General features: G+C 39.0%; 2 protein-coding genes across 4 annotated transcripts in view; one reads left to right on the top strand and one right to left on the bottom strand.

The window, feature by feature from the left end:
* Window positions 1-19590, bottom strand: part of LOC148941403 (glycoprotein-N-acetylgalactosamine 3-beta-galactosyltransferase 1-like) — a 190913-nt gene extending 171323 nt beyond the window's left edge. The window contains exons 1-4 of the mRNA XM_089104560.1: window positions 19507-19590; window positions 15999-16090; window positions 12309-12412; window positions 8578-8733 (exon numbers count right to left, since the gene is read on the bottom strand). Coding sequence (XP_088960686.1) covers window positions 8578-8733; window positions 12309-12412; window positions 15999-16090; window positions 19507-19590 — 436 coding nt within the window. The remainder of the gene's footprint in view (window positions 1-8577; window positions 8734-12308; window positions 12413-15998; window positions 16091-19506) is intronic.
* LOC148941400 (glycoprotein-N-acetylgalactosamine 3-beta-galactosyltransferase 1-like) overlaps window positions 1-19644 on the top strand; it is an 880586-nt gene that overhangs the window by 724875 nt on the left and 136067 nt on the right. The window lies entirely within an intron of this gene.

The raw sequence follows: 19644 nt of genomic DNA on the forward strand, positions 1-19644 counted from the left end.
CTCGCAACTGTTACCATTATGTCTAGTTGAAAACCTGAAAAGACTCGAAACCGAGCCTAAGTTGCATGTCACAGGCAAAAAAAGAAGCACTTGAGGTGTTACTAATTACTAAAATTTTCTGTTATCTAGCGATGATGCTTGTGTAGGGTGTAAAGGGTGTATCCCCGAGTCAGGAGTAGACGCGGGGCCACAAGCAATTAAACACTAAATTTCTAATCCATTTTGGTCTGCTTCTTCATGTACAGGTTACAAATACAAAAAAAACTTAAAAATTCACAACTGCCCTAGCTTTTTTGGAAGTTGAGGGTTCAATAATTTTCGTTTTTTCTCAAAAAATCCAATGCACCAGTTTCAAAAGGCTTGCAACTATGCCAAAAATAGGACGTGTTCTGCTTAATAAAGCTTTTACAAGGAGCACTTTATTTGGTTTTGAAAATGCATCCGAGTCATGCAGTAGTCCAAACCCAATCCGGCCTCTCGCAGGGCTAGGAGTCCCTAATTTCCACCAAAGTGGATTCTAGATAACAGCTAACATCCTGACTTGACTTTTTTAGGTCCAAGGCAAATCTGATCGCCTGGGTGGGAGAAGTAAGAGGTACCTGTCATGAGGACATAGGCTATACCTTAAAGGGGAAATGGAATCCCGTGTCCAGGTTAGGTTGACCTTTAAGTAATGATTGAGTTTGTTTGACATACTAATTTCAGTTAGGTTTAAGATTGGTTTAATTCTTCATATTAACAAATTTAAATTTATATTCTTCGTTGGCAAGTTTCACTTTAAATTGTGCTTCTACAAGCTTTCAGACAATTAGCTTTTACGATGCTGATTTTGCACAAAAACTGCGTGGAATAGAAATTATGCCTGTTGTTATATTATACAAAGCGCTAAAGACGGTCAAAGAAAAGTGTCGATCTGTTTTTTTTTTTTTTTTTTTTTTTACTGGCCATCGAAATAAGCGAGATATCTTGACCGCAAATGTAGACCAGACTAAATTGAGTCTAGATTTGAGCCACCGTTGCTGCAGAGCGAGTGAACACCCGGCTAAGGTAGGCTATGGGTAAACAAATTACAGGAATTTAAGTATTTATATTGGTTTGTCTGGGTTAGTAGCATCTATGGTAACTTGCCGAGGCAACCAAAAAGACAATAGCTATTGGATTCACTTGAAATTTGGTAAAAAAGTAACTACAGCCAAAGGGACTTTTGCCAAAAAGTGTTAGACTGCTAACCTTTATCGTTCAGACCCCAACTAAGTTTCGAAGTTTCGAAGTTCAAAGTTTCATAATTTGCCAGAGTCACCAACTTCTGAAACTTCGAAGCAGGGTACTGCCTAAACCCAAAAGCAAGCGATCTCAAATTTCTCAAAGTATGTCCGATTGAAAGTGGTCATAATGTCCATGAGATTTCAACAAGATTTGGGTAATTTTTGTGCGAAAGGTAGCTGTTTCTAGGATGTAGCATACCCATATAAAAATCCACGACCTTTGTTCCCTTGTTCCAAGGTTCTTAGTCTATAAGTATTAAATTTCTCAACCACCATGTTTTGAAAACTCATTTACCACGGTCAAAGTACCTAAGGCCTTTTCAATCTTTTTTAGTAATGTCTCTTTCTCATCCTCTCAAAAATTAATCTCTCTTCATTTCCAAATCGTCTATAATTGTTTCATTCTTTTCTGTATGGTTTCCTACAGCTTTATCACGATTTAAAAAATTCTCAGATCTTCTGCCCATATCTCTTTAATGTTTCCATTATTGTTACTTAAGGCCTTGTTCCTATATTAAACTGGCACAAACACAGACTAACTACTTCCCGCCAGTTTCTTAACATACCAATTCAAGATCTTGCTACTACGTCGTCTGGTTGTATTTGCCAGGTCTTCGGCAATTTCACATTTCCTTAATTTACATTTTAATGCCTTCTCTAATTCCGTCACTTTCCTCTTATTCTGACAAGATCTACTTCCCAAAAACTTCTTGTAGAAGCCCCTTCTCTCTTTTACCGAGCTTAAAGTGTTTCAGTTAACATTCTAAGCTTTGTCTCTAACTTTCCTCATTAAGATAGCTTCTGCTACTTTGCAAACTATTTTCCTATAACTATTCCTTCCATCTTCTGCAATGTAAAATTCTAAACTATCCTTTTTTTATATCAAATTACTCTTGGAAAGTTCCTCTGAAATTCCCTTCCTGGACCCTATCAGCATCATAAATACCTGGAAGGAAGTTGCCCTTCCTATATTTAAGCTTTAAATTAACTATATATACTACTAGATGACAATCTTTACTTTTAGCATCATTAACGGCCCTTGTCTATACCCTAATATCTTGCATCGATACTGCCAGTCTTCTATTTATACGAACCTAATCAATAAGGTTGTTCGTTTTACCATTTTCTGTGTATTATGTTAACTTATGGGTCATTTTATGACCAAACACCTTATTGGTCATAATTAGACTACACTACCTACAAAATTGCCGCATTCTATCCCCGTTGCTGTTTTCCTTCTCCATATCAAATATCCCCAAGCTACGATCTATCCCTGATCGAGCCATCCTGGGCATTAAATTCTCCTAATAAAGATACCATATTTTTGCTTGGGATAGAATACCGGCACTCACATATACTCTAATGTCTTGCAACGATCCTACCAGACGTAATGAATAAACGTGCTGGAACGTATGTTCATTGAAATGCCCTCCGACCCGGACATGCATTGCAGGCGAATGCAAAAGATATTGCATAGACATTCTGTGTGTATCCGAAACCCGGCTAAATGGAAATTTGGAAGATGAGCTCGTCTCCACCCCAGGCGGAAAATCCGAATTCCAATTTTTCAACTCTGGACTTACCGGTGGCTCTGGTAATGTGGGGATGGGTCTCCTCCTAAGTACTAAGGCAGCAAAATCCCCAGTTAACTGCCAGCCAATCTCACTCGTTTGGCTAAGGCACGTCTTAAAGTTCACCTGTTAAACATCACTATCATCTCAGCCTATGCACCAACAAGAGCCGCAGACGAAAGTACAGTTGACGAGTTCTACGATGCTCTCATCCAGTCATTGAGAACAGTCCCAACCCGTGATCTACTCATCCTGGGAGATGATCTTAAAGCCTATGTTGGAAACCGCGAGACAGACCGTGAAAAAGCTGTTGGAAAATTTGGATGGGGGACAGGTGTGAGCGTGGAAGGAGACTCGTAGAATTTGCCCAGCAGCATTATCTTGTATTGGCAAATACATTGTTCCAACACAAACCATCGCAGAGGATCACCTAGCGCTCTCGGGATGGAAGGGCCCAATCCCAAGTGGATTACTTGCTAATATCCTCCCGATGGCGAAGCTCTATGCAGAACTGTAGAGCCTACCGTGGAACCGACACAGGAGCAAAGAACGGCTCCGATCATATGCTGCTACAAACTTCCCTGGCCATAAAGCTAGCCTCCAGGAAACGAACGCAACCTCCTCCGAGATACGATGTAGCACGTCTTCATGATAAAGCAGTCGCATAAGAGTTCCGCTTGAAATTATCTAACCACTTTGACTTCCTGTCCGCGGACGACGATAACAAACCAACCACCATAAATTTTTAAGACGAGTGGAGAAATATCAGAGACACCATAACAGACGCCTCTAAAAAAGTCCTTGGCAGGCTAAATCGGAAAAAGTGGATCTCAGAAGACACTGTCAAGCTATTAAACCAGAAACAACAGATCGGAAATAGTAAGTCCAGAGTGTTCAAAACACTGAGAAAAGAGTGTCATAAATCCACCCAGCACGACAGACAACGCTACTGGGACCACGTCGCAGCAGATATGCAGAAGGCTGCTAGTCATTCAGATACCAGAAAGTTTTACCAACTACTAAAAGAAGCAGCTGGGAAAAGTAAAAAAAATCTCAACTGGAGTGAAAGGCGAAGATGGAAGGCTTCTGTCAAGAAAAGATGACATAATCGCAAGATGGCAGTACCAATTCCAGAAACTGCTGAACCCCAGTCACAACATCTCTTCTACTCAAAGGCCTCGCAATCATAGCGCCTCTGCACTCCAGCAAAGCAACCCTAGCCTTAACTCAGTACAACTGAGTCAACAAGCCCCATATAACAACGTCAATTTTCATTCCCTCCCCCTCAATACAAAAGATCAAAGAGGCAATCAAGAAGCTGAGGAATCACAAGGCGCCAGGCACAGATTCTATCCCGGCAGAAGTCTACAAAGCTGCTCCTATTCTCGCTGAGAAACTACAGAAGCTCTTCTGCTCAATCTGGTCTCAGGAACGGTTTCCCCAGGAATGGCAAGATTCAGTTATACTGCAAGTCTTCCAGAAAGGCGACCACACTGAACACAAAAATTACAGAGGGATCTCACTAATGAGCATTACAGCAAAGATCTTTGCAATGATTCTGCTTAACCGATTCCGCAAAGTCCACAACGAAAGAACCCGCCGAAACCAATCTGGTTTCCCAGCTGGCAGGGGCTGTATTGACTAACTCTTCACCTTGAAACACATTTTTGAACATAAAGCCAAGCATCAACAAGTTACCGTCACTCTCTTCACCGACTTCATTACGGACTTCGATTCAGTTATCGGGGGAGGAATTTGGATGGCAATGGAAGAGGACTCTGTCCTACCTAAGATTATACGACTCATTCAGGCTTACTTTCAACACACACGAGCCTGCATCAAGGTCAACGGATAACTTTTTCTGCTATTCAATATCGTCTTCAGTGTGAGGCAAGGGTGTGTACTCTCTCCCGAACTATTAAATTTTGTCGTCGATTAGGTAATGAAAGGAGCAATATTAAATTTCCTAAGAGTCAAGGTTAGCACTGATTGCAGTACCACTGACCGGACTATGCCAATGATGTGGCTCTTCTTGGCCAGTCCGTTGGCGAAGCTCAGAAAATGCTTCCGAAATTCTCCGAAGTTACTGCCCCCGTGGGACTCAAGATTAATATTGACAAGACTAAAGCTATGTCTAATGCCCCGGATATAAAGTCTGCCCCTATAACCCTTAACCAAAGGCAGATTGAAGTTGTCAATAAATTCAAGTATGTCGGATCATATATTGACATCAACAACGGATGTAGCGAAGAAATCCGTTGCCACATCGTATCAGCTTCAGCTGTCTTTGCACAGCTGTGGAAGCCGCAACGGAAAAGGAAGAAAAACAAAAATCCGTATTTACGATGTCCTAGTTCGATCGGTCTTACTGTACGGCTATGAGAAGTGGCCCTTAAAAGTCACAGAGGCACACGTCCTCAATACTTTTGAACACAGATGCCTGAGGAGCATATTGTGGTTACGACTCAGCGACCGAATCCCAAATGGGATCATCCGCCAACGATGTGACCAGAAGTACGACATTACATCTATCATTCGAAGCCACCGCCTCTCCTGGTTCGGCGATGTCTGCCAAAGACCGGCTGAGACTTTTACAAATCAAAGCTTACGCTTCAAACCAGCACCTAATTGGAGGAAATGACATGCAGGCCAAAACCTGGCTCAACACCGTCAAATCTGATCTTGGGCTGATTGGCGGATTCCGGAGACATAGTCGCCGATGGGACCCTTCATGGTTAGAAATTATCGCCCCATTAACCCAAGACTGTAACCTGTGGAATTCTACAGCCTGCCAGATCCTGTCGCCAGGAAGAGCTACATAGCTTGTGTCCTGTTCCAAGTACAAGTAACTAATTGAGTACCAGTCTTGGATTTACATGAATACAATTAATAAGGCTGTTTGTCGTACCATCATCTAAGTGCTATGCTAACTTATGGGTCCTTTTATAACCAAAGACCTTATTGTATGTAATTACAAAATTGGATCGTTTTATCACTATTGCCATTTTCCTTCCCCATGCTAGGATAGGATTTGTCCCCAGGCTAGGATAGGATTTTCTCCCAATTGTACCAGCCTGGGCATCAAAATTCCCTAATAAAACATCACATTTATACGGGGGATCCTTTTTGTTTTTCCCTGTGACTGCTTGTAAAATTCAGCCGAGTCACTATTGTCTCTGTCAGTCAGTTTTATGGGGGCATTTACGATCATAACTGATGCCTTGCATTTTGGGTCATAAACTGAGCAACTGGAATTCTTATTATAAATGTATTTATTTCATCTTTTCTAAACCTAAGAGATGAGATTCTGAGTTCCTAGAAAGTCCAGTTCAAAGCTCCGGAATTCGTCAGTCGAAATGTCGGTAAGATACTTTACTTTCAACATAGTAACGTTCCATCCAGCCTTTCTGAATTTATACAGAAGTTCGGAAGGGATGTACTGCGGCTCCTGAACCATTTAATTTCGTCATTGACTATGTGATTACGAGGATAACTACCCAACTAGACTTCAGATTGAAGTTCAGTGATAGACTTTTGAGCAATGTTGACTTAGCTGACGATTTGGCACTCTTGACAAGTACCCTCGAAGAGCTTCTTGCAGCGCTGGCAGTGATGAGAGAAGAAGTTAGCAAGGCAGGGCTCAACATTGGCTGGAGCAAAATAAAATTATGTTCATCGATCCACAATTATCTCAACAATCCCCTTCTACAGTCGAAGTATGCCAAAATCATGCAACAGTCATGAAGGATTTCACGTACCTCGGCTTCATTCTGTCAAGTGATTGATCAGTCGAGAGCGAAGTCAATGCAAGAATAGCTAAGGCAGCTTCAGTCATAGGGAGACTCAACAACATTTGGCACATCCCTCTTGCCAGCCGTCTTACAAAGATGGGGACATTTCATGCATCTGTCAGCTTAATCCTATTATATGACACAGTAACTTGGACAGCAACCACCATGACCTTGAGAAAGCTGGATGTAATTGAAAGCAAAGGACTTCGAAAGAGAGGGGACTTTAATAGTGGACTTTATCAGCAACACCAACCTCCTGTTCCGTACTATCCAGATTCCACTCTCCCTGCGAGCTGCGCAACGTACACTGAGATGGTTCGGCCACCTCCCCCGCATGTCAGAAGAAACCTTTTGTCGTATTGTATATGATTTCAACCCTGTGGTAAATGAATGGAAACGGCCACGCGGTCGCCAAAGACCAAGATGGTCTCATAGTCTGAATCATTTCCTAAGCAAGGCAAGAATAAGACCTGAAGATGCACCCGCGACGGCTCAAGACCAGATTTACTGGAAAGGGATGCTGTCTGCTCTCTCGAAGCTGGTGCCAAGTCAGCAGGTGAAATAAGTCAAGCCAAGTCAATAAAAGCAGTGGGCCCCACCAGTAGAGATCTAGGACTAATAACTTATTCTTCTAAGCCTACATAAAGGACCTATGCCGGCTTAGAACCAACGACCAGAAGTTTCCGGAACCTCCAGTTGACTGGAGGCTCTGTGCAAGCTCGGCTCATCTTAGCCGCTACTTGGTTTTCCGCACTTGACAATACTCTTCTATCAACAAGAGTTGACGAGCAGCCCAAACTCTTTCAAGCCCTTCACCTCTGAATCATTTATATTTATGCCTGAAAATATTATTCTACAGCTGAGAGGCAGCCCATAGTAAGTAACATGATTAGGAAGAGATTATTAAGCCTAATAAAGCTGTTGGGGCTTCCTGGCTCTTTTGTTTCTTTTTTCAGATAAATGACCTGTATATCTTTTCTTAATTACATTTGCTTAGATTTAACTATAATTTTCAACTGCAAGCTAAATTCTCGTCGTCAAGGCAACCATTTCGCAAGAGAAAATTAAGTCGACTGGACTACAATTCTGTATGAGTCATCACACGGGCTGGCTAGATCTCAGGCCATTGATTCTTAGTATATGCGTGGGCAATTCAGTTGAGGGACTTGAGACATTAGATTGGCCCATGTCACACTGAGCCACCACCCCAAGTACCAAGATTCTTTTATGTGTTCAAATATAATATTTTAGTCTTTGTTGAGACTCTGTTTTCAGAGTTTATAGATATATATGTTTTTTATTTGTTAAGTGATCGATGTAAGAATACAAGTGATTTATTTTCAACAACCGAGTAAGGTGATTTTCCCCGAACCCAGACAGGGTAGGAAAAGAGTTCACAAGAAATACCGTCATTAGTATATCAACAGGGCGGTCCGTTTACCCTCCAAAGAGATAGCTAGAGTCAGTTAAGGAAAGTTATCAGGAGATAGCTAAAAGAATTCGTGGCGTCTAGTAGCCTCTGGGGTACCGCCAGGTTACCCAATTGACATTAGAGTTCTCCCAATAGAGACGGAGGAGGAGGAGCGGAACCCCTGTTCAGCGTACACTGCTAAACGGCCCCGTCTCAAAAGTTTCTACGGCCGTCCTTTAATAGGAAGCATCAAAGAGAAAAAACAGACATAGGGCATATATTGCTCTTTACTAAGTTGTCAACAAAACTTGGACTCAGCTTCCCGTTTTATTTTAAATTTCATCCACCAGTTGAAAGTGTTTTCTCAGTCTCTTTTTTATTTTTCATTCTATTCTCTAGAAATTATGGTTTAAGAACTTCTGTTCGGTAACATTTTTTACTTAAGATATAAAGCTCAGTAAAAGGCAACATCAAGAGTGAGGAGCCATGGGTCTATTTTCACAAAAGGTCATTATTCAAACTAGGCTTGTTTTTCTTACCTTGTTTTGAGCTCATGAACAGAAGAATGTTACATCTTTTCCCCCATGTGGCTTTAATATGTTTCGCCTTCTTCTCATGGTTTTCTGCTCCAGTTAAGACCCAGCAAAGAAGACGAACTTTCTGGTAAAGTTCACTAGCCACAGAAACATCTGGCTCTATAAAAAAGGAATTAAATTAAGATGAATAAGAGACGTTTTAGACGCATATAAATACGTTATAACAGACATGAAATTAGATTGCGCTAGGCGTCTTTCCCCCGGGAAAATTTTTTCCAGCCTAAATTCTACCTAATTTGTTTAATCGGATTCTATATTCTATACTGTAGAGTATGATATGTTTACATTATCCTTTATTTTAGTTCTTTTTTTTTTGTTTTGGGGGCTGAGTTATCATTGCTGGCTAAGACAAAGTTTAAAGAAATAATTTGAAAATATAAAGTTAGTGGCAACTATAGAACCGTTGCTCTGTAATAACCTCAGACTAAGGACTAAGAAATATTATTTATTACTTCCCGTGGACTTGGTCTGGTACAAACCAGAGATAAGTCACTAGCCGAAACGTTGGGGGGGGGCAAAGGAATTTAACCGATTGGATGGTCATTTTTACTGACTAATTTGGGTGATATTGCTACTAAATTACTTCATAAAAAAATAAAATGAACACACCTCTATGATCGTTCTTCTGGGAAAAATTCAAAATTCCACATTTTGTAGACATGACCTTAGAGCTCTCCACAGTTAGTTTCTCTTAATTGCCTTCGCTTAATCATGTTGTGAGTGTTTTGCTCTTTCTTTGAAAATCAGACAAATTTTCTACGGCTTGTCGCGTTTGATGTGTAACATCAAACTAAATGAGCTTTATGTGTTTAGAATCAACACAATAAAAAACACACATCCGTGATCATTCTTCCGGGAAAAATTTCTAAATTCCAAATGTTGTAGATACTACTTCTACTACTAACAAATCACCGCAGCACCAAGCCGCCTGAGGCCGACACAGCTACGTACACTTTTCCTCCATCACAATTTATTAAAGCCTTTCTCTTTACACCCTCCCAGAAATTTTCCTTTTCCCTCACATCTTTCTTTATGATATCCTCCAACCCAAACCACGAACGAGCTGCTTTCCGTTTAGCACTACACGGTTGGCCGAAAAGGACAATCTTCGGCAATCTGTTATCCTTCATCCTCAGATCGTGCACTAGCCATCTCAGCCTTTCTCTTAATATAGGCCTAGCCCTAGACAGCGGGATTGAACAAAACTTTTCGTACAACCTACTGTTTGAAATACGGCCAGCCAGCCGGGTACCCAGAACAATCCGTAGGCAATTTCTCTAGAATACATCTATCAAATCTTCATCCACTTTTCGGGGCGTCCATGCTTCAGAACCATACTTGACCACTGTCATCGTTGTAGGTTCCTAGTATTCTAATCTTGGTTTGTAGACTTATCTTCCTATTCTTCCAAACTTTTTTTCAACTGTGAAAAAACTCCTTGAGCCTTAGCTATGTTATTTTTAACATCTTCACTGCTCTCACCGTCTTTACTAATAATTCTACCAAGGTAAGTGAAGCTGTCCACCTGATCAATCTTGTCGTTACCCAGGGTCACCTTTTCATTTTCACTTATTCCTAGCCTTAGTGACTTAGTGTTCTTAACATTAATTTTCAAACCTATTCTTGCACCCTGAATCCGCAAAACCTCCAAGAGTTCATTCATTTTACTCACACTTTCATCTAGGATGCTTAAATCCTTAGCATAATCTAAATCCAGGGAATTTTTTCCTCTCCATCGATCCCGTGTTCTCCCATTGTCTTTCCTGTGCTCCTTAGGACAAAGTCAATCAGAATGACCCATATAAAAAGGGATACAACATTAGAACACAACCCTCCTTAACTCCTGATTTAATAGACTCAATGACATTCATAAGAGATTCATTTTGGTTTTCGTTTATTTTTCTTTTTGGCATCTTGCTTGGGTACCTTGCGAAACATAATATTTTTTATATTAATTTAGAACCCATCTACCAAATACATTTTCTAAGAAAAGTAAAAAGCGACATAAAAACCTGAAAAAGACAGATTGAAGACGTTAAAAATATTGAGAGGAAGAAAGAAGAGTAAATATAGGGAAATAGAGAGAGAGAGAGAGAGAGAGGGGGGAGAGAGAGAGAGAGAGAGATAGAGAGAGAGAAATAGAGAGAGAGGAGAGAGAGAGAGAGAGAGGCAGACAGAGACAGAGATAGAGACAGAGACGGAGAGAGAGAGAAATAGACAGAGAGAAATTGCAATTAATTTTTAGTTTTAAAGGTTTACGTACTCTGCCTGAAGGAGAATCCATGAACAATAATACACTAATAACAGAACTTGGTCTATTTTGTGGTTTTTGAAGATCGTCTATCAATGTTTTACTTAACATCTGTCTTTTTTTTCACACTGTTTAACTTGTGCTAAATACATCCTTAATTAATTTATACATGTTAAGCGAAATTCACTTTGACTCCAGGGTGTAATTTAGACCAAAGTAGGCCAAATGTGGCCAGAAAGCTAAAAGTGTTAAAAAATATATAAATTTTCAATATCAATAAGGTAGAATAAGAGTAAAAAATATAAGTACAAGCAACAAATTTTATGATTGGTCTACTCATTAATAACAACTGAGTTAATAGACCCCTTGTGAAAAGCCCCCTCCCCCCTAAGAAAAAATCCATAATTTCGTAAACTTATATTTGTGACTTTTTTTTCATTTGTCTCCCGCTGTTTTGTCTATCACGTTAAATTTTCAAGTTACACAAAACCCTCCCTTTGACCTAAATTTCTACAAGCTGCTTATGGATTTAGAGTTAGTATAGTTTTATGCGTAGCAACGATGCCTAAAAGTATGCTAACTCAATACTTTTAGGCATATATATTATACATCTTCCATGTATTTTAGAATTTTCAGACCTTTTTGCCTTGGGTTGAATTACAGTGAATTCGCTTGACCGGGCATATGCTACATTTTCGACTTGTAGCAAGTGAAAATTTTAGGAAGCAACTTGAGCATTTTGATGAAGAGTAATTGAAAGTTGCGTAGCAACTGACAAGGGATATGGGGAGTGGTGATGACTGCTTAAGGCCTTTAACGTTCTAAATAGACAGGAATTTGCGTAGCTACTGATAAGAAATATGAGGAGTGGCGCCGACTGGTTCAAACTTTTAACATTGAAAACAGACGGAAAGTTACGCAGCTACTGAAAAGGGATATGAGGAGTAGTGACGACTGCTTCGAACTTTCAACATTGCAAATAGACAGAAAATTGCGTAGGTGCTGATAAGGGATATGGGGATTTCTGAAGACTGCTTAAAACCTTTAAACATTGTAAATAGACAATGTCATTCTGTTGTTTTTGGCAAACCTAATGGAATGTTGAGCATTCTAATAACTGTTCTAATGCTAATAGCATTCTAATAACTCTAAACTTATCTATCTCAGGCTATCTTAGAACTTCCTCTCGATAAACAATTCTGCCCTTTTGGGGTCAAAATTTTGGTTTTTGACAAAAAATGGTAGAAACCGGCACTTTCCTGGGGAACTGTCTCTCGTGCTACTTTAAAAGGCCGTTACAACTTTGTATCTCAGTTAGAATGAACCTTGTCACGAGATTTTACTACCACCAGCTTGATAATACCACCATTGAAAAAACAAACAAACAAACCTCTTTATAGGAAAGAAAGAAAGTAATACATACGATAGCGGCCCCATTCTCTTCCTGTTTGATTCGTTTGCTCAAACCCTGGGGCTAGTGTAAAAACTGGGTATGAGCCGCTCTTTCCTGTGGGAACTTCTCTGAAGCTGGAAATAGTTTTTTGTCAAAAAGCAGTAAATACAAGTATTATAAAATTAGTAAGCCTTTACTTCCTCTAAACCAAAAAAATATTGAGATGAGTGATTTTAGCAGGTAAGAGAGGGGCCCTAATATGAAGCTCCTATTCGTTCCAAAGACGAGAGCAAACAATATCCAAGGCCCTTATACAGGTAATATACTATATGATTTTATACTATGGAGAAGCATAAAATGTCATAAACACTGGCACTATCATATTGTAGAAAAGAAAAGAATATCATATACACTTTTCAATCCGTAAATTGGGGTCTCACCCTACTTGCTCCTCTCCACATACCTTCTCAATTTGTAAGAGAGCTGAGCTAATAATCCAATAATATTCCAGTAAGCTACTCTTGGAAAGCTTTAGCTCCACAACACTTATCTTCACTTAGTATAATTTTTGCTTTAGAGCGGGTATTTTTCGACCTTGAGCAGATTAAGCAGAAAACCGTGTGTCTAATGGAAATAAAAAGCAAAATTTAAGCTTAAAAAACAAAAGTCTCTCACCCTGTGTACCAAAATTTACAAATATATCGAAAATAAACTGACTGGTGATATTTCCTTATATTTGTATGATTATAGAAGACAAGCAAACCCGGGCAAAAACAAAATATTGTTTTAGCAGCCCAAAAACCTTAAACGGGCCTGTAAAAAATATCAGAATGATGTACAAGGTTGTCAATGATCTTTCACCAGCTTCATGTAATATTATTCTAACCCCCCCCCCCTAACAAAATTTTTTTAATACCTGAGAAGCATGCAAAATAGAAGACTAAGTTCATAGGAAACGCATCGATCTTGCCAGACGTAATATGAATATCGTAAAACTTTAAAATTTTTAATATAAAATTTTAGACAATGGAAAAACACTTAAGTATTGCCTGAAATGAAGCACTATTTAACAATGATATATAAAAATTTTCTACTTTAATTTATCTACTTAACACGAGGCAAATTAGTAATTGCTCTTTTAGCGCATTTATATCATATGCTATTGCCCTATTTTAGTTGAATAGGGTTTAAAATCATTCGCTATAGTGCGAAGGTCTAGTCCTTTTCTGCGACGAGGAGCAATACAATAAGTCCTATGGTGCCCTTTCCCCCTTTTTTCTACTTTCGGCTCTTTGAAGTGTGTAATATTCTTTAGAACTAGCCTTTGTTTATCTTACGATGAGGCGATAAGGTTAATATTTATGTTTAATCACTAGGAGTGAATCAATTTTTTTCTAAAGCACAAAAAATTGACTCCAATTACAGGGAGTTTTCTCGATCGAAAATACTGTCACCACAGAACAGTCACAGCTTTTAGCTGGCCAGAAAAAAAATCATGGTATACAGTGAACAGTTTAGGGTCTCCTTTGATCGAAAACGCCGTTGCATGCAATACAGAACAACTTAGATTCTTTGCCAAGAAAATCCAAGTTGACAAGGAGCAAATTTTTGACTCTTCAAAAATTAATATTATACAGAAGTAAATACCTTACACTCGGTTCGCCAGTCTACTACCATCACAGGTTAAATATTAAACAGCGAAAATTTGGATCAGAAATGGGACACACCACAGAGCGCGGAAAGGGAACATTTTCTTTACGTCACAGCAATAGCTTCAGTTGGTGCTACAGCATAAATATCAAAGAAGGTGCAGTCATAAAGAAAGGTGTGCGACTGATGTGTCTCAAAAAATCTTTAATGGAGAGTATAGGAATTTTCGCTACTGTTTAATATTTATTCGATAACTACCATAAGGAGGAAACAAAAACAAAAAAAAATCAAAAACCTTTAAATGAGCAGAGTACCGTTCCTCGCGGTGGTTTAGCGCACACTTTTCTTCTTCGGCCCTTGCTGTTAATGCAGCAGGATAATTTCAAAACGAGAAACGTTCAAAACAAATAGATGATTCAAAACCCAAAGCACACATTGCAAGTTATGTTCTAGCTGGCTATGTTAATAATGGCCACTAAATTAGTTTGCAATGGTGCAAATTTTATTTTGCAATAAAAGGTGGTAATGTGTCACTCATTTGGAACAAGATCAAGGTGCCGGATGTGTAAGGCGTTCCGGTGAATATAATGTTAATATAAATGCTCAAAATGTGTGACTTGGTTGCCAACTAATGGTATCTTTGACTTAAATTAGTATTTAAATACCTAAAACCTCCCGTACAATTAAACTTAATAAATATAATTCTTTATATGTAGGCTATATTATCTTTTCGCATATATAATCCGAAAAGATAATATACATAATATTTCATTTTCAAATTAACATTATCCAGCTATTAAACCCCCTGATTTTCAGTAAGCAACTGTGCGAGGGGAAAGAATGGGATGAAACAATAAGAGCTATTGAGTAACAGAAGCTGTCTAGCCACTTTTGAAAAAGCCTTAAAATGCCAATTATTAGACTTCCAGACAAGCTGAATCTCCTGGTGCAATTTTTATTGAGACCTAGTTCTTTCTATGGGATTCTTCCCATCCTTCTATAAGATGACTTCAATTGTCTAAGGATGACTATTGATCAAGTCAAACCTGTTTTGAAAGCCCAAACTTGTCCCCTCCCCCTCCATATTCATCTTTTCTGTAACATCAGTAAGAAAGTGATAAGCTTCTTATACCTTCTGGGATGCCTTCCTTCACAGACCATACTTAATTATGCCAATTAAAGCTACGATTGTGTTTTCAAACGCAAACTTGTCATACTGGACTTGTATGATACTGTAAGAAATAGATTGAAGTTTCACAAGTATTTTTCAGAAGTGGTTAAAGCTGAAGACTTGGGCAGGATAGGATGTAGGAAATACATTCACCTTCAATTTTGTAGCATTATTAGCAATATTGAACACAATGTAGAAGATAACTCTAAAACATAAGATGTAATTCTCTTGTGTTTGTGTTAGCTAACATTTTTTGTAAATAATGTATCTGACTTTCCAAGCCTAAGAACCATATCAAGCTAAATCTGCCACCCTCCCTTATAATATGAGGGAAACTTTACAAATTAGGGCTATCAATTAACTGATCTCAGCTTTGAAACATCTTTCCGGGATGCAGGCTATTGAAGTTAGAAGTCCAGACACTAAAAAGATACATCAGCAGAAATTCAGTATTTCAATAGTTGCTGTTGTAATGTGCAAATACTGGTGAACGCAAAACGAGACTAGGCTAATGAAAGAAGAATTAAAATGCAAGAGGAATAAAAGAATAAAAAAAATGTAAAGTTGTATCTGAATACCTCGGTAAATTAATTTCTTTTTCAGCTTATTCTTAAATTAAGTTGAGATCAGAGTACTCCCGAAGCAGTGACAAGTGGAGTAATTTTAGAATTATATTTTCAATAATAAAGCTAATAGGGGCTATTAAACGGATATAAAACTCAATTTATATAAGTAATATTGTTGCTTAGTAAAATCTCCCAAACTTCTGTGATATACCATAATTGTTTAAATATGAGCCGGCTAAACACGGACTAACTGGGTGCAAAACCCATAGCCTCGAAGACTTCAAAGCTACTACTTTTTTTCACAATAAAAGTTGAGGAAATTTCCTAACTTGCCTTTCTTTATCCTCTTTTTGAACAAGGTCATATCGTCTTGCCACGCCAACAACATACAATGAAAATATAAATCCAAATAGAGCACCACGTTGCTAGGGAGGCCAAAAAGGGACGTAACCTTGAAGTGCCTGAAACATAGTGCATATATTAAACACATAAAAGAGCAATTTTCCAAAGCTCAGCATACTCAGGGGAACTGATCATGGCTAAAAGTGCTAATGACTTAGGGACCTTAACAGATCGTAAAATTAAGAAAATCAGCTGGAAATAGCATTTCGTTACATATCCTAAACTGGCACCCGTTGGAATCTCAAGCATGAAAAGGAAATCACCCTGCAATTTGTGTGTAGATGACAACACCAAGCAAAGCCATGAACAGATTTGCCGTGTTGTAAAAAACCAAAAATAACTCTTTTGAAGTTTTTAAACGGTTAATGAATGTGACTTGGGGGGTTTCTGTTCAACTAACTCAATATATGGAACCAAAAATAAACCAACACCAACTTTATAGTTAATCGAGGGAAATCAGACAATAAAATGCGTCATCCCCAAGAACTAGCCTTGCATAATGAGCAGATCTAACCTCTTGCTGGAAATATCCTAGGGCAAATTTTTGCAGTGTTTGTAAGCCCTCAGTTTCATAGCAAAGAGGATCTTTCCGATCTCTCGGGAGGATCTGGTGCCTGTAACTGCATGGTAACAGTAGGTATTTTCTTTCTCTCTGTCTCTCGCTCTCTCTCTCCCACCCTCCCTCCCTCCCTGTCCTTTCACTTTCCTACTATTTTCCTGAAAGGCTGAAATAGCTAGGTTTTTTTTTCCCTCAGTAGTTTAAACCAGTTGTTACCTAATTTCAGGTCATTTGAGTTTATGAACTTTGTACATGGCCAATTAACTAGTTAGATTAAATAGCTATTTTCATTTTAATTGTTCTTGTCCTATAAAGGATAATTTCTGCTCGATTCCGGTATTAATTTTGATTTTGTCTTTCCTTTGAAAAAAAAGCGGAGAGGTGGGGAGAAGGGTCATAAGAGCCACCAGGAATTTTCTCAGGGGTTTCCTCAAAAACACTTCTGCCGCAAAAAAAAATTGTCAGAGGGTAAAGAGCTACATTAAACCAAAGATTAGCAGAAATAAAGTCAAATAATTTTTCAAGCGTAAAAGTACCATAAATCACCATCAATAAATAAATGAAACTCAAAATTAACATAAATAAATAGCCGAATCAAACGAAAAAAGAATAGAAACTAAAACGCGTAGGGCTGACGCCCTTCATGGCTTCTAAAGATGAAAACATAAATTACCCTGAGACATAGCTATAAAACTTTCCAACTATGCAGAACAAGATGACCATCTAAGAATTTTTATTGGATGTATGGTGGGAAAGAAATGTATGGGAAGGGGGGTGGTTGCCCTCCAATCACTTTTGACTCTTAAGAACGGCGCTGGAACTTTCTATTTCCAACCGAATGAGCCCCCTTCCAAATTTATATATCAAATCTTGTCATACAAAGTGCCCTGGTGAAAAAAAAAACAATACATAGCGCACACTTCGCCCTTTACTTAGGTAGAGCTATGGCGTTGCCTATGATTCTAAATATGTAAAATACACAAATTTAGAAATATCCACCAAAAGGTGCGATCATGAGAAAAACTGCCTGGTTTTCTAAAAGGAGGATAAACACTCCCAGAAGAGGAGTTACATTGGTGAAAAATTACACCAGACAAAATTGTGAAAAATTTTTCTAGCCCCTATGAATAAAAATACGAAATTTTTCACTTTTCCGAGAAGAACGACCAGACATGATGTTTATTGTTGTTTTTTTTTTATTTATAATATTTGTTTGTTTCCTCTAGGGGTGAACATATCATGATGATGGTCTTAGAATATCAAAGGAGGGCTGATCTGAACTGAAATTCAAAGTTCTGGTGCCCTATTTTAGTAGCGAAAAAGATGCGTCGGCGAAATTGCAGTGAAGATAATTTGAATGAATATTTAGGCCCTATGTCCAAGGGCTGTCCTCATCAAAGCATAAGTATATAAAAGAAGAAAGACTCACAAAAACATGCGACCAATAAAACTAAAATGCTAATTTTTTTTTGAAAACAGTCCTGACATCCTTACTCCAGCGAAGTTAAACCAGGACTCACCAGTCCTGGTTGGAATTCACTAGAGTTTTTTTTTTTTTTTTTTTTTTTTTTTTTTCTTAATTGCATTTTAGTTTTATTGGTCGCATGTTTTCGTGAATCTTTCTTCTTTTATATGTTTTTGTTTTGCTGAGGACGGCCCTTGGACATAGGGCCGAAATATTCATTCAAATTATCTTCATTGCTTATGAAAAGAATTCCCTATTGTTCTTCTTATTTTGATGTTCGTGATGAAAAGGCAAACGACGGAAGATAAGCCGAGGTGTAACGAAGCAAACAAATTGAAAATGATAGCGATGGTGATAGGCTTTTGAATTATGACGTGGACAACGCCATCACCTACCATACCTTTGAAAATTAAAAATATGGACTAGATAAATCGATGGAAGAAAAAGAAGCTTTTGTCCCACCCCCTGAACAATTAAAAGAAACAAAGGTTCGGCGATGTCTTTCATAATGACGAAAAACAAGCCAAGGCAAAAGAAAAAGTTTTTGTTAGCAATAAAAAGAAACAAAGGTGATCGTCAATGCCTTCCATATCGTTCCATATGCCTTCCTTCCTTCCAGATCGTTCCAGATAGAAGTGCAACGCCGGATGAAGCTGTTCCTCGGTTTTCGGCGTATCCTGCTTTAGATAATTGGACCGAGCTGTGTGCCTTGGTGTCTGCCTTGTCGGCTGGACAAAGGGGGGCACAATTCGAGAGAGCTCGTCTGAGGGAGACGAATTCATGTACTCGTAGAAAACAGCCATCGACGCTACATCAAACCTTTCATTTAGAGGCTGGAGCAATTCATGTGTAGAGGCGCAGCCCGCCCTATTTGCCCTATTCTGGATCTTCTGAAGTGGTGCCAACAGCGTTTTCGGAGCACCAGCAAATAGCGGGCATCCATATTCAGCTATGGGTCTGATGCAAGACTTGTAGAGTGGGATGATCGAGCTTGATGGAAGAAGGTATTTGCAGCGAAGAGTAACTCCCAGCTTTCTTGCGCAGGAGGTTCTCACCCGATCAAGGTGGTTGTTCCAAGAGAGATCGGTGGAGAAATGAATCCCCAGTAGACGAAGCTCGTCGACTCTCTTTATAGCTTCACTTTTGAAGATGAAACTGGGGTGTTCACGTGGCACCTTTGATCGGGTAATTAGAAGAACCTTTGTTTTCGATGCATTGAAGTTGATCATCCATGCATCAGACCACTTTTCAATTTTCAAAAGATCCATCTGTAGGGAAAGGGAGGCTTGTGTTGGGTCTTCGTGTTTAGGGACGGCTGAGTGTGTCATGGTATCGTCGGGGTTTGCGAGGTTGTCTCCCATGTCTTTTATGTAGATAAGAAAGAGCGTAGGTTCCAAGAACATGCCCTGGGGTACCCTTGATTTCACTCGGCAATCACGGGAAACAAACCCGCCAATAACAGACTGCATTGAGCGATCGTAAAGAAAACTCTCAGTCATTTTTAACAGGCAACCACAACCCCAATACACATAGAGCTTCTGTAGCAGGCCAAG

This window comes from Artemia sp. Qi Xiang Cuo, chromosome 18, assembly GCF_049724085.1.
Source record: "Artemia sp. Qi Xiang Cuo chromosome 18, ASM4972408v1, whole genome shotgun sequence".
Classification (NCBI taxonomy): Eukaryota; Metazoa; Arthropoda; class Branchiopoda; order Anostraca; family Artemiidae; genus Artemia; species Artemia sp. Qi Xiang Cuo.